Source organism: Maylandia zebra, linkage group LG2 (assembly GCF_041146795.1).
Source record: "Maylandia zebra isolate NMK-2024a linkage group LG2, Mzebra_GT3a, whole genome shotgun sequence".
Classification (NCBI taxonomy): domain Eukaryota; kingdom Metazoa; phylum Chordata; class Actinopteri; order Cichliformes; family Cichlidae; genus Maylandia; species Maylandia zebra.
The window spans coordinates 31,992,441-32,008,630 of NC_135168.1; the positions used below are offsets into that span (position 1 = coordinate 31,992,441).

The 16,190-nt window shown below is 44.5% G+C and overlaps 1 protein-coding gene across 1 annotated transcript in view; it reads right to left on the reverse strand.

The window, feature by feature from the left end:
* Positions 1 to 16,190, reverse strand: part of gpc4 (glypican 4) — a 32,754-nt gene that overhangs the window by 3,065 nt on the left and 13,499 nt on the right. The window contains exons 2-8 of the mRNA XM_004563204.6: positions 8,166 to 8,324; positions 3,403 to 3,800; positions 2,907 to 3,072; positions 1,960 to 2,090; positions 560 to 706; positions 348 to 472; positions 77 to 249 (exon numbers count right to left, since the gene is read on the reverse strand). Coding sequence (XP_004563261.1) covers positions 77 to 249; positions 348 to 472; positions 560 to 706; positions 1,960 to 2,090; positions 2,907 to 3,072; positions 3,403 to 3,800; positions 8,166 to 8,324 — 1,299 coding nt within the window. The remainder of the gene's footprint in view (positions 1 to 76; positions 250 to 347; positions 473 to 559; positions 707 to 1,959; positions 2,091 to 2,906; positions 3,073 to 3,402; positions 3,801 to 8,165; positions 8,325 to 16,190) is intronic.

Consider the following 16,190-nt stretch of genomic DNA (forward strand, 5'->3'; position numbering starts at 1 on the left):
AAAAAAGACAAGCAGGTGAGACGTGCAGCTAGGAAACCGAGTCGCAAAAGCTGTGAAGCTCATTAACCGCTCTCACCGCTCTCTGCAGTAATGTCGACGCCGCTGTGTGCAGCTTTGAGCCGGCTCGTCATTTCCTTCAAAACTGCTATCTGACTGCGGATGACGATGTCTGGTTTTGTTATGTCCACGTCCACGTCCGGGTTTGATATCTGATTGGCCAGCCCGCTGCCAATGACATCTGATTCGTACCTGGTGGAATCAAGTCTGGCATTAGACTTTAAATTCAATAATTTACAAGCAACGCAGTAAAATTTAGATTCTCTCTTTGTGAAGTCTGCGCCTCTCACCTGCTTTTCGCTGTACCATTCCAGCACTCATCACCAGCTGCAATCCCCTCGCTTACACACACAGTCTCTGGCAACGTGGACCAGAACTTTTTGGCATGCTTCAATTTCTTTTTTACTTCAATTGTCTGTTTAGAACACACAAAAAGAAAAAGATCAAAAACAATTACTCAGAGTAAATGTGATATTCACTTCTTTGCCTTCTTAGTCCTCACCAGTCGATCTAAACTGGTTCCAGCAGCAGTGGTGGGTCTTGCTTCAGGACTGTAAGGGCGGAAGCGGCTGGTGAAGGTGGACTCTTTAACAGAACGTTTGGAACGAAAGCCGGCGCTTATTTTGGGCGTTCCACATCCTTGGAAAACCTGTCAGAGGAGGAACAAGAACAGAAATGTTTTACAGATGAAGACAAAATGATTAGCCACCCTGTGAAATGTTACGTTTTGGTCAAAAATGTCCTGAGTGCTTTTTTAACAATAGAAGGGATTTTCAACACAGCATTTCTAAACAAACTAGTTTCTTCAGAAAGCATAAATTATTTCTATTTGCCCACAATATAAGAATTATTTCAGACAAAAACAAACAAAATCATCAAGAAATGTAAAGACAGACACACAACGCAGAACACGCCTGGCAGCAGTGGGAAGCAAAAGACTAGAAAGAAAAATGGTGAGAGAACAACTGCCAAGACACCCGTGAATGACTTAGTCAAGTTTGAAATTGTAGTCTGAAGGAGACAATCACTATAGACCTGCACAGGAATGAGCTGCGAGGTTAGAGACCAGGAAAAACTTCTGCAGAAGAAACGCCTTCAAGCCAGACTGAGGTGTGCTAAGAACGACCTGGAGACAAATAATCCAGACTAGAAGAGCGTCCTTCGGTCAGAGGAGATAAAACTACAGCTCTTTAGCTGCAGACACTTTGCTGATGTTTGGAGAAAGTAGTGAGAGTTCTACAACTCAGAGGACAGCGTCCCCACAGAGGAACACAGTGGTGGGAGGATCATGATGGGTTGATGCTTCAGTGTGTCTGGAACTGGGAATCTCATCAAGGTGGAAGGAATCATGAAGAAAGAAGTTTATGTGAAGATTTTAAAAGAAAACCTCGAGCAGTCAGAAACCAACCTGGGTCTGAGTCGTCTCTTTATCTTCAAACACAACAACCTAAAACATGTCGCTCCTGGTGAAGAACTACCGCCAGAAGACCAAAGTGAACGTTACTGACCGGCCAGTGCAAAGCCCTGAATTGAATCCCACTGAAAATGGGAGGAGCTTCAGACATTCTCCAAAGAAGAATGAGCAAACAAAAGTTTGTTCAGGAGACGCGTTTGAGACTGGCTGAAAACTACCATAAACGACTGCAAGCTGTTATCCAGCAAAAAGAGTAAACGACTATTAGCATCCAGGAGGTAATTATTTTGACCCTGGTAGTTTTTGTGAAATCATTTTGTTTCTATATGCAAAGTAAAAATAATCTAAGCATTCAAAATAAAACAAAGATGTTCGGACAAGCTGTGCTAAAAAAAGTCCTTCCTCTGCACTTGGAAGGGAGGGCTAATAATTCCATCCTCATCTCTTTTTATTTTGTTTAATTTGAAAGGCGCTGAAATGAGACTCACCTTCTGCGACACCTGCATGCTGTTCTCCTGCATGTTCATAATGGCGTCTGAAATCTTCACATCAATGGGATCCATGACAGACTCGAAATTAAAGGGACCTTCGAGCCTCTCGGCGAGACTATGCATGGCATCTGAAAACCAAAACATAACAAGTTGAAATCAACACAGGGGAAAGCAATTACACGCTCCTACCACTAGGGAGAAGCACTCGCATTAGGGTGAGACATTTTTAACCAGTGAGATGAGCCATTAGTGTAGGGCAGGATCAAGCTGCAGCACAGCAAGGGGGCAACAGAAACCAGATGCCTCTGCAGACCGCAGCGGTGCCAGCAGCCAGAGATCGACACATGTAACGGTGATATAGTCAGAAACCATTTTTCTGGTCACAAGATCCATCATGCAGGATAAATATAAAGCACACAGTGAAGAACTGTGGATGTGTGCACCACCCTGAGTGTAATGTAACTGATCTGGGTCTGTTTGTACACAGCACAAGACTGCATTCATTCCAAGGGTCACCGCATGTACAGCCCCTCCCTCCCCCTTTTCTTAAACAACCTACTAAAGAATGAGGGACATGTTTGTACATGGTTTTCAACAATAAAACCGTTCCTATGTTAAATGTTTTTCTTCCAAAGCTGAACTGCAGTTTACCTCCTTTATTTACCCCGGGTCTATCATGTCACAAATCCCATTGCCACTCTGGTTTCATGCTCACAAGGAGAATAAGGGGTGCACGCTTAGATAAGAAAGTCGATGAAACTAATGATCTTTGAAGAAATATGAGTAAGCGGCAATGAACCCAGGAGCAGGAGGCTGCATAAATATACTCTGTTGCCAAATTAAACACTTTCAGCTATTATGGTTATAAGGCGGTGTAATCACGGGCAGGTTTCTGTTAAACAGTGGCTGCTAAAGGTGCCCTTGTTCGCATGTCGTCTGCTTACCGAGGAAGTTGTTCCACTCCGTGTCCAAGTCTGCCTGGTTAGCCAAACAGCCACGCATCACATTCAGACAGTAATTCTGGCAGGGTTTCAGGGCTACTTGGCCCGAGCAGTAGGGACAGTACAACATCTTCATGGCCGCTCGCACACAGCTGGGAGAGGCGCTGACCTGGAGTAGGCAGAGGGCAGTTAGTGGGCCGTTTTCATTACATCATAGCCTAAGCACTCACTCGACACCACCAGAGACACATTCTCATACTCTGAAAAAGCATGACCATTAATTGCATAAGCCAGATCCACAAAGCAGTTTAATCTAATCGCCTATGAATCACTCAGTACAGTGGAAAAACAAGTCATACCAGAACAGTCAGAGTGGTTTATGTTACCAGACAGAGAGAAAGAGAACTACAGATCAGAGATGTACAGGACTACAAGGAAAACAAGTCTCGTTCTCGGCTGTTAGTTTTTCTCTTTGTTGAAACTGTGCTCCGTCACTTACCGTAGAAACTTTATTGGCCACCTCAGGCATGAGCGCCAGGCCACGCACAAAGGTGCGTGCGGCGATAAAGGACCTCGTTAACTGGATGCGGAGCTTGCGGGGCACGTCGCCGAACGGCTGCAGCTCCTCCGTATGTCGGCTGACGCAGTCCATGTAGGTGTCGCTGAACTCGTATTGCACGTTGACCAGCTGGAACATCCTCTCCAAAAGGTCGGCCCAGAATTCCGACAGCATGGAGTCCAAGTTGACGGCAGCGCTGCCGGACACGTAGTACTGGGTCAGGGACTGGAAGAAGTTCTTGAAAAGTGCCGAGTTCTGCACATACATCATCCCGTATGTTTTCACAAACATGCTGTCCAGCGAGATCTCTGCGTTTTTCAAAAGCTCGCGGAAAAACTCTGTGGAGATGTGAAAGAAAGGCCGGGTTAGTCTACAGCCTGCGGGTGACAAAGAGCAAGAACAAACAGTGTCAGATTGTTTATATTTAAGTGTCTACAGGGAAGAGTTCAAGATGTCACGAAGAGAACATCTAAAGGAGCTCAGGGCTAAAGTTATGACTATCTGCCCAGTTGGACTTTTCCTGTTTTTTGTGACATTTTGAACTTACTGTTGTGTTCCTCTCTCAACATTTTAAAGGACTTTAGAGGCCCAAGTTTTCTTTCAGTACATTAAAAATTTTGCTGCCACCATTTGAAATCAGACTGACGTTACTCCCATTCACCTGTGCCCCACGCTTAGAACGAGCTTAAGCATAAAATCTTTAATGAAAGGCAAAAGGAATGTGTTAGGGGACAGTTGGAGACGAGGGGGTGAGCGCGGAGCATCAGCAGAGATGTCTCTCCACATCAGTGTGCTTCAGACTGACCACCATCAATGCCATTTTTCTGTTGTCACATTCCATTCGCCTTCCTTTCTGCCAGCTTCTCTTGGACTGTCCTTCAGAGACATTTTCAATAGGATTACGGAATAATGCGACCCCACAACCACCAGCAGCAGCAGCCCCTCCCAGCTACCGTATATGGACCTGTATGCACCCCCCTCCCACTACTATCCTACCAGCCCTGCATCTGCCTCCCTCCCCTGCTTTCACTTCATCAGTTCCTTCAGAGAGCTCTCTTCACTAGAGATGAGGAACAATGACCTACTTCATCCTGAGGAATGTCCATCACCCCCCTACCACCCCCCAAATAATCCAAGCCCCTTCTCCCAGACCCCACACCACCCTCCTTGCCCAATTTTCTTAATCTGAATAAAATGAGAATTCCACAGAGCCTCTGAAACATGTTTCACCTTCAGTCTCACACACACTCGCCCTTTTTATCCATTATCTGTGCCCCCCACCCCCCTCTCACAGACCTTCTGTCCCGTTGCAGTTTCTCGGGGTGCCCACTGCGTGGCTTTGAAATGTAAAGTTCCCATGCTCTCGCAGGGGGAGTCACTAAATGCTCTCTGCTACCAGTACACACACAAACACACTCTCGCACATTCACACTCACACAGAGGACCCGAGTAGTGCTGTCACTTCCACTTCAGACTGACACACTAAAAAGAAAAAATGAGATAGAGGAGGGGTAAGGGTGGCTTGGGGCGGGTTAAGTTGAGGGCTTTTTTTAAGAACTTCAAATCCCTACTGTGTCGCCAAGGATACCGGAAACACTGCAGCCCCTCCATTTACCTCCTCGCCATCACAAGTGCACGCGCACACACAGACACACACACAGAGCCAGGGGAGAGGGCACCAAGTTCCACGCTCCATTGACAGAGATTAAAACAAAATGGTCCACCCCCACCCCTGGAATGTCATAGTAGCCACACTGACATGAAAGTCAGTGAAAGGAGACTGAGGAGGTGAAGAAGAGGAGGAGGAGGAGGAGGTGGGAGAGGCATGAAGCACGAGGACAACCCTAAACTTCTCCGTTTCCTTTCTACAGTTAATTAGAGGAGTAATTCCTATATGCTAAACAGATAAGCTCCATTATGCGTCTGGACAAACCCACGGGTTTTTAAGAAGGGTGTGTGAGGGGTGGTGGCACAGTGGGGGCAGGGGTGGCGGGGATACGGAGGCTCTCTGGCCCAGGCTGAGGGGCCCAAGTATGAGCAGCATTACTCAGGCATCTTGCATTGTCATTAAAAACAATTTATGACACGCAGTCGTCTGCCAACAGGCCGAGGAGCTGAACGCTCCCTCTGGATTTCCCCATTAAAAATGTACCTGTCACTCAGCCAATGGTCTGAGAGAATCTGGGTGAAAGGTTACACATGAGAGTGTCAGCTGTAGGGAAATGTAAGGAAAAGGACGACTCCTGCTCGACTATCTGTCTTTCCCTTCCTGCACGCTCCCCCCCAGCTTGTCACTATTCCAACGTGCTGCAGAGAAAGCGCTAAATTACGAACAACGATCCTGGGCCCAATCCATCACAGGAACAGAGGAACTGACCGATCTCCTCCCACTTCCTCTTCCAAAAACTCCCCCCACTAGTGTCCCTATAAACTATGCTCCTCCCAATCCCAGCCCAGGCGGTAATTGCATCCTATTTGTGCCAATTAGTCGCCGAGCTTCTCCCTTTTCTTATGGTATGGGATTCTGTCCCTCCTGCTGCTGAGCTCGGTGCTCAGATGGATGTCGCTTGTATGTGTCTGGAGGCAATGGGGCCATAATCCAAGCGCTTAATTCCCAGACATGGAGTTGCTCTGCTGGACAGGGTCACTGCAGCAGGACAGGCTGAGGTCAGAATAAACACGCAGCGACGAGACACACAGAGAAAGAGAGAACTATTTCTGGCTCTGGTCTTAATTGGCCATGACTCTTCGCTCCAGGCGCATGATGAGAGCCTGCCCAATCACATACACTACTTCCTGAGTTTATTAGTGCGCGAGCGAACGCCTTCATGTGCAGCTGCGTTTGTGCACATGTGCGCACTCCTTGTGATGTCACGGCCGCTGCTGTCATTTCTCTGCAACAGTAAGCAGACCAATGAGCACTTCCTGTTCCCATTTCACTGGCTGTAAGCGCTTCCTTCGGTGGCGTCTTGATGTGACAAAAGGAAATAATAGGCCGGCAGCCTGAGCCCGTCACCACATTTGATGTGAGAGAGAGAGAGGGCCTGGCGATTTAGGTAGAAGAGAGCACAGCAGGGCTTTGTAAAGAGATCCCACATCTAACTGTTGAGAGACTGCAGCAACCTGCCTACAGTGATGATGAGGAGGGAGCACGCAGGGAAGAGGTTCATGGTCATCCGTAGAGCTGTGCCCTTCTGATAAACTGGACGTTCTTTTTGGGCGTTGCCAAGCTTTAGAATTTTTGCGCAAGCCAGTTGTTATGACTCCGTTAGAAAAACACTCCGTGCTGAATAATATCGGAAAAATTCCTAAACAAAACAATATTTATGCAATAGTTGATCGGTGGTGCTCTGGATGGATAAACTTGACATAAGGAGCCGAAGCCACAATTGTTCAGAAAGATTATTTTTACGAAATTGTGGTTCTGGTATCAGTCCCTCTAAAATCAAACACCGTGAACACTATTTTAATCTCAACGTTCCACTCTAAAGTTGAACCCTGTTACGGAAACAACATCTTCATTTGCTCGCACGCATCTCGGGTGTTGTTTTTAAACCTGGTTTGTGGTCGTTACTTAAACGTGACACTGACATTTCTGAAGCTGACCATTTGTTACAGGCTGTTTTTGTATATTATGGACGAGATGATTAAACGAGAAAATAATAATTTATAGATTTCTCAGTAATGAGAACAGCCCTTAATATTGCCACTAAGCACCAGATGAGTTGTGCAAGACAAACAGGGTGGAGGACATGCATGCGTGAGAACTGAGCGCAGTGAATCACAAGCAGGACTTGGACACAGTGAAGAGAGATGGAACGAGAAAGAGCGGCAAAGAGAGGGGTTTTTGGGAGAGTGAGGCATAAGAAGGGGACAAAGGGCAGTAAGAAAGGAGAAAAAGATGGGCGGGACAGCTCGAGCAGCCACTGCATTCCAACACGTCACATTCCTCTTCACATCTGGCTGCAATACACATGCTCCCTGTTACTCACCATCCCTCGCTGCCTTTCACAGACACATAAGATCTGACCCACATGTGTGCACACCAATGCAGAGCTATGCACATAACCTCCTTTAACAAGCAAGATTCCAATGCACCGGGAAACTAAAAATATTTTTTCTTCCCATGTTTTTCCACTCAGCCTGTTTGGGAATCCTCATCCTCCCCTCTATCCTATCATCGCAGGGCTGCAGTGGTGGCATGGTTTGGTGGTTGAAGGTATTCAGAGCTGCCCTGCTTCCTCTGTGAGTCAGCACTGTTGCATGTTCCCATGCGCTCTGGCCCTCAGCAGGGGAAACCTGATCCCAATATTTACAGGCATACACACATGTGCTCACACACAGAGGAACAGGAAGTATAGAGACGACTAAATCTGAAGATGTGTGTGGTCCGTCTGGAAGCACGCGTGTCTCTCTGGAGAAAGGGAAGCCTGTATTTCTTTTATTTTATTTTTTTACATTTCCTTCAGGGGGACGATGAGACAGGGAGCAGAGACATTGGGAGACAGGTGGACAGGCCAGAAGACACAGACTGGCTGTCTCTGCTATGAGCAGTGCGCTGGCAGGTGGGAGTGTCCATCAAAAGGGAAAAAAATAAAAATAAATAAAAGTGTAGCACAAATGCTGTGATGAGGAAACCAAAGCCAGTCTTACAACATAACCTGAAAAGCTGCATGTGTTTGTGAGCCAGTGTGTTTGCTTACTGTCAAAGTGGTCATGCCTCTGTTTGAAGGTGGATTGTAGGCTGGTGCTAAGCTTGGAGACGGGAGCTTTGATCTCCGTGTGGCTCTGCTGGCTTAGCTTCTCCTCCATCTCCACAGTGCAGCAGGAGTAGCCCTGCGGACACACTTTCAGGGGGACTCCTGGAACAGACGAGGGAGAACGTGCGTTAAATTTCCACGTCATCTGAGAAACATGCAAGTCAACACAAATTAACTCGAGGAACAAAATTTAAGATTCGATTATGATGCTGTTAATGTCACTGTAGCAGCAAGTAATGCAGATCAGTCATTGATTTCTTCCCTGGGATTCAGACCTTATGCTGAGAAATAACAGGTTCACCTCTCACCAAATCAAACGCACCCTGGCTGTTAAAGCCCCCTTAAATGCACTTAATTGCAGCTCAGAGGAGCCTTTAGCTGGCCGCTTTATAGAGCCCCGCTCTTATCCCGACACTCCCCTGTCTTGATGGATAGTTCAGTGCCAAAGCTTTCTCTGAGTGCTGTCCCTCCTAAACAGTGTTTAAGAGGAAACGATTAACTTTTCGCCCACACTGCAGGTAAGTGCGCTGACGTCAACCACAAGCACATGAATGGAGATAAACATATGTGCAAGCATGCTGGGCTGAGGAGTCTGAAAATGCTCTCCAAGTAATGTAAATTAGAAGGTTTTGGACTCCTTATTTCGGTGTAGGGCTGCCACAAACGATTATTTTGATAGTCGACTAGTCATCGATTATTTTTGCGATTAGTCGACTAATCAGATCATGCATCCATTGAACGTAAAACGTACAGCTTATTGCACCAGCACACATCTGCTCTTATATAACTATCATTAGCTTACAGCTTGAAGTGTTTAAGGTATGTGCTAACTAAAAATAAAGACAAGATGATAGTTTATTAAATTTTAATGAAATCTGCAGGTTGTTTCAGTGAAGTTTAATAAACTCATCTGTCTGCTCCTTGCTATCTAAAATATAACAGGACACTAGAGCCGGGCGATAGAACGATAATGATATGTATCGCGATATAACTTTTTCTCGATAGAAAAATTAAACTATCGCGATAGACCTCGCCGCTCTTGTCCTCTTAAAAAAAAGAAAAAAAAAAGAACAGCCAATCCAAATTAAGTAGCGCAGAGCCACACAGCCGCAGCGTCACGTCACGTGATTTGTTACGTACAGCACAAGTGCCAAGCCGCACATGTGTATTTGTTTGGGAAGCAGCCAGCCACCGTACCGCCCGGGTAATGGAGGAAATGAGTGTGCCGACTAGAAAAATCAACCGAGTGTGACCGAAGAGAAAACAGATGATGGTTCCAATGCCGGAGAGATTGTCGAACGGAAGAGCCATAGAAGTTCCGTAGTGTGAAGGTATTTCGGCTATTTCAAGTCTGACAAAAAACAGTAGCGTGCACTGTAAATTGTGCCGAAAGCAAGTCTGGAAATACAATAAACTGGTGCATGCGCTACGTCCACATGTACCCGGGCATTCTTGAAAACGCAGATTTTTCTATGCGTTTGCACCTTTCGTCCACACGTAAACGGCGTTTTTGGTCACTGAAAACGAAGATTTTCAAAAACTCCGGCCAGGGTGGATATTTTTGAAAACTTCGTTTTTGCATTTACGTGTGGACTAGAAAAACGGAGAAAACGCAGCGTCAGAGGTGTGCGCATTTTTTGACGTCACACTGTGCGCCACGTTATTGTTTCGGTGAAATGAATTCCTACAATACTGTTACTGTTAATTCTACTCTCTGCAGTGTTTAAATGCTTACATACACACACAGTTACTGTCCCTCCACACGTACGACTCGGTTCTGCTTCTATGCCGCAGCTTTGTTTACTTTTTCCCACCGAGGCTTCTAGACTTCTGATTGGCCAACATTTCTGCACGGTTAGGAATCTAGCGCCACCTGCTGCTTTGGCATGTTCATAGCAGCGTTTTCCTTCATTTCTGCCTTTATGTGTGGACGGGATTATTTTTTTTAAAACGAAAACGGAAAATCTCAGTTTTCAAAAATACCCGTGTACGTGTGGACGTAGCCTCAGTCTCTGACTGGAAGCGCTAATTCATCATTCGGCTTTTGTCAGACTAAAGTAACTGTTAAAACTGTTTGAAAAGCTAAGCTATACAACAAGGAGAGATTGAGAATTTCCTTTTAGTTCTCAGTTTATTTGATATTGATAAAAGTTAGTCAGTTTTGTCTGTTTTTCTGTAAAACAAACTAAGATTTATTTTTAGAATTAATATTTTGTTTCTAAGTGGAATTGACAATTTAGTCTGTTTCGTTTGTTCTATTTTGAAACTTAAACGCTTTAGCGGCTGCCTTTTGTGTAGTTTGCAATATTTGCCTTTATTTATCTGAAAAAGTCTCATGTTCCTTAAGTACATCTACCCTGTTGAACTTATTATGGGAAATAAATATTTAAATCAAAACAAGCTGCTGATTATTTCACATTTTACTTGTGAGCAACGGCACATTTAAATCTTACAAATATAGTTATTTGGCTTATATCGTGATGGATATCGTTATCGCCTGAAATGGGAAAAAAAACATATCGTGATATGAAAAAAATCTTATATCGCCCAGCTCTACAGGACACCGGAGTAAATTCTCAAGCATCTCACACTTCTGATAATCAGCTGTCTGCTTGACGTTTATTCAGCTGTGTAAAAACTATAACTTCAATCTAATCCAAACTAATTTACTCAGGAACAAATAAAATACTACAAAAAGCCAAACAATAACATTTGTAAGTTATCTAAGTGACTTATATTACATGTTTAACCTGAGTAGCGAAAGATGGCGGTGGGTTTGAAAACGATTTGCCGGGAGTCCGGCGTTCTCACGGGCTCTAGTGAGCCTTGCCCCCAGCTAGCTATCGAGCTAGTGGGTAACAGACGTCTCCGAAAACGTCGGAGCGATTTTGAAAATATGTGGTGTCTTGATAAACTGAGCAGATATTTGAAGTTTACACAGCTACATTCTCGCCTGAAAATATGTTAAACGTTTATTTTGTGACCCAGAAAGAATAATAAGAGTAATATTAAAACTAACTAGCTGCCGCCATTGTTGACAACTGCGCTGGGCCGTGCTATGAATTCTGGGACACAGCTTCTTCTTCGGGGTTTAATGGCAGCTGGCATCCTTGTACATGCAGTGCTGCCATCTTCTGTTTCAGTCCGTTATTACACTCTTAAATCCTACTACTTATTCCTGCGTCTTTTGGGATCTTACAAAGCTTCAAACGACGCATCGACTATTAAATCAGTCATCGACGATTTTAATAGTTGATGTAATCGTGACTAGTCGACCAATCGTGGCAGCCCTATTTTGGTGTGAACTGAAAGTGTATATATGCATAAGATTTCCATCAAGAGTAACCCATATGGAAAAGAAATAGTAAAAACTTATATGTGATTACTCATGAAAGTGGCCACTTTCATGAGTAAATCATATAAGGCTTACATGATTTACTCATGAAAGTGGCCACTTTCTCATTACTTTCATACATTGTTTTAATAAGTATCCAAAACATACAAGTTTCATTATATAATTTTTCAAGGGATCTTATATCTGTTTTCACTCTTATATGCTTTTCATACAAGTTTCACACAAGACAGATACAAACTTTATAAGATTTATATATATCTTTTCCATATGGGAAGTGCCAAGTGATGCCTTCTTCAAGGCTCGTTATACTAGACAAGTGGTGTTCTTCTCCCCTAGAATCTCAGCACGAACAGCTGGGGTACAAAACTGACAGACATGGCTCTGAAAGATTGACTCGATTAAAAACAAAAACAAAACAGCAGCCTGTTCATCTCTGTTAAAACCCAAATACTGTGTCTGACAAAATGCGAACTGCCATAAGTCAGTTTACCATCCAATTAAAAGGAGGGTCAATGGAGGACGTATGCAAGCCACAGCTGCAATAATGTTTTGTTTTAAATGTAGCTGTTGGAAACTGGGAGAACACAGGGATCCTTTCACTGGATCCCAGCACCAGCAGCCAGTTTAGTTTTCCCCACCAGCTTGTGCTGAACACGTTCCTGCTACTTGCAGGACTAGCATGTCATTCATGGACTGACGCTTTGGGATTATCAGCCACTCATTCAAAAAAATAAATACATAAAAATCCTGGATTAGTGTTTTCAGATTTCACCAAGTTCCCACATTACTGACACACTATTAATACTTTATACCCTCACAGTTATTCAAAAAGGTTATTATTGGTTTAAACATTTTATGACAAGTTGAGACTTTTCAACATAAAAAAACAAACAAACAAAAAACCCAAAACCCTGTACTTCCTTTAAGTGACACTAAAAGAACCGTATGTAAACCACATCTGGCCATTCCATTCACTAACATGTCCTGAATAACCCTGGCAAAGCTACCATAAGCTCATCTTTTGTTCCCGTCACTTTCAGCGCTGATAATCAGTTATTATTCACTTCCTTGTGTTACTCGTTTCTGTTACACTCAGGGAAGCTGCTCTGCTGCAGCTGAGGTTCTGCCTGTTGAAACTGGTTTGATTACATTAAAATCAAAGCATATGACTGGGATTTTTCCCCCGCCTTGTGTTATCTTCAAATGTTTAATGCGTTGCTATGACAACCCTGACAATGTGGATGTGTTTCTCTGTGACATCTTGAGGCTGCTTTCATTACTGCTGTAAATGTAATAGAAGACGCCCATTGAATTCTATTAGCAAACAGGGCCCGACTTTTGGTGATTTTTCTTGGCAGCACAGCATAAAAAGATTGCACGCACACACACACACACACACACACACACACACACACACACACACACACACACACACACACACACACCAAGATTTTCTTCAGCACAGTGAATCAAACATATCATAGTTCCTAGCATGTTTGAATAAGCACCTAGAACTTAAAAATAATGAAACTTAAGGGTCAGACGTGACTCTCAGCAGTGCAATGGTCTAAACGGGGCACCAGAGGGAGGGATGCACCCTGGCGCCATAAACTGGACGCCTCTGTCTGGGATCGAGTCCAAATAAGCCTCAAGTCACCCCTTCTCCTCAAACTCATCCCCCTTGTTCCTTTAAACATATGCACCTACCTCTCACACATACCCAGGCACAGTTGGCACCCCATACCTAAACATATTCACACATCACCGCTCAACACATGGCTCTTTGTATGAGGAGCCTGATTGGAGGTACGCAGACACACACAAACACGCACACACAGGCTGAACTTTTAGGTGAAACAACCATCCAGTCTCTCCTCGAGCAGGGCCCCCTGCTTGCCCACAGCGCAGGCGTACAATCAAAAGGGCTATATCCATGTGGAAAATAGACGTAGTTACCAAAGTACACAAATAAAAGTGAGATGGTCAATATTTCACAGGAATGTCTGTACAAATGTCACATTGTTAGCTCAAAGGATTAGGTCTCTGAAAACTGAAGAATCTTAGCTAATGCATACTTTGTGAAAACATTTTGGCAGCCAATTGCTCAAACCGCTGGGAGAGAGAAACGGCACCCGCTGGAACAAAAAGAGCGCGCAGCGAAAACGAACAGTTAGAGCTTATAAAAATCAACATCCCACTGACATGTTTCTGCCTCACCATTGCAGGGAAAAAAGGAAAAAGCTTTGTCAGTTGATGCATCAGTCATTTCTCCACCAGCACTAGCATGAATAGTCTTTGTGCGACGAGTTGCCTGATGGAGTTCCTTTGAGGGGCCTCCGTCATCCCCTCCAGTTTCCCCAAGTACTTTAAGATGTAATAAGACACAGTGACAGAGCATTGTTCAAGTGTCACTTAGAAGAGGAAAACTGCAATTTATGGCAGGGAAAACGAGAGAGTAGCATCTTGTAAACAAACATGCGACTGTGTCGTGGCATTCATGGGCTCTTTGCTGCCTCTCTGGCCTTTCCTTTGTGGCTGTTGAGGGGGGAGCGACCACCATCCCCTTTAAATGGCTCATAAAATAAGTCACTTCCCTTTGACATTGTCCTGTCTCTCAAACTTTGTTCTCAGAGGAAGGATGGTGGGGGAGGTGAAAACGCCTTACAGACAAAAACCAGATTAGACACCTCGCCACCCCCTCTGCCTGCCATCATGTGCCCCTGAACCAGACGGACCTCAAAGTGCCCCCCGCTGCCGCCTCGCCCGCCACCACCCTGCAGGCTTAACCAGCGAGGTCAGGGGTTAACAGCGACTCCTCTGAGAGAGGTCCTGTCCTCTGACCCCTCCTCTCCCTCCCTGTCCGCTAGCCAGCACATCCACCACACACACAGTTAGTCATGCCTCAAACCCCAATCACTCCAATAATAACGCTGCCAACACACATATCCCCCCCAAACAAAAATTGTAAAAATCCTCACAAGTACAGGCAATTAAGAGACACGGAAACAGACAACATATAAAAAGGACTACTTAACGGGCACACACTACAATTGTTAAAACTGCAAAGAGAGGTGTGGAGGAGGCCACAGGGTGCAGCATGTCACGAACCATACACAGCGCTCTGTCACTAATTGGAGCCTAGTCATCTGTGACTGAACCATAACACCGAGCTTTCACACGACCATCAACATTTGTAAATAATTAAAATGATAAATGCAGCTTAAAGCTCGTGTATATACACAAACACACACTTCAGTCCCAGTGGAATGCAGGTCGTTTGAGATGGCGAAAGCTGGGAAATCTCACTTCGAAACACCAAAAATGTGCGGGCGCCTTCCAAGTCGCTCTGATTTATGTGTGAATGCTCAATATATAAAACAAAAGATTCAAACATTCCCAGCCGAGTGAAGTACAAGAAAGAAAAATGAAAAACAACACCCGTGAATGCAAAGGTTCACTATTAATTCACATATTATGCTCGGTCCTGTAAAAGGGAGAGTGCTGCTAGTCTGCTGAGCGTTACTCACACACGTTGTTGTAAATTTGCACACCCTTCAGCCATAACATTCTCCTTTTGCTTCTCACCTCTGTCTGCGGTGCAATTTTCCCGAGGGGGTTAAGAGATTGGTGCCATTTGTTGGGCAACTTTCTTTTCTTGCGCCACATCCTGTCAGGCACAATCACGTGAACCAAACCTGCGGCGGAGCAGGTCGACGTCACCGCTCATTTAAAAAAGGTGTGATATTTTACGCACAAGCATGACGTTAAGGGCAGAATAAATTGTGGATTGATTTAAATGAGGAGAAAGAGATGAAAAAATAAGCAAACAGCTGCGCATATCCCTTCCAAAAACATAAAATCATAGCATTCCCCCCTCCAACTCATTCCCTTCTTAGATTCTTTCCTGTTGCAACATGTTGTCAAATCAGCCCGTTCTTTTTGTCTCCCTCTCTGCCTCCCTTTCATCTCCAAGAAGCCTAAAGTTGTCGTCTGTATCCGGGTTTTAAGAAATCCTTTGACTCATTCGCTCATTCGTCACTGATCCATTAGTTTTCTCAGCTAATGTAATGTTCAAAAGAATTCTAATAATTCTGCGCTTAATGCAGAACTAAATAACTCAGTACAGACTAAAAAATGCTTCGCTTTTTAAGTCAGCTTTCACTAATTACTTTGGGAAGCGAGTATTTCGAAATTACACCCTCACAGCTATGCAAAATGAGGGAATGAATGTTCTCTGTGCAGGGCTTAGCGATTCAGTGTCTGCCATGACATCAGTCTAGTGTTACTTTATCCCGTGATTTTTCACAGTACAGCTAGGATAAGTGCTTTTCAAGAAATTCTTTAACCAAGCCTTACTCAAACCTTGTTTACAGCTTGGAAGGGGGGGGGGGGTTATAACAAACATTCACTGCCTGCTACTCAGTACAACCGCAGACTTGCTGAAGGGCATCATGCCAGCACTAGTTCAGGGAGGGAGGGGGAAGTGTCTCTGGTTCACTTTCCACATCCACATTTTCCTTGCTCCCTTCTGAGGAGTCAACCTACTCATGTCTGCAAGGTGACCATTACGTTAAAGTAATTACTGTTCAGATATCAACTTGAAAAGTGTGCCC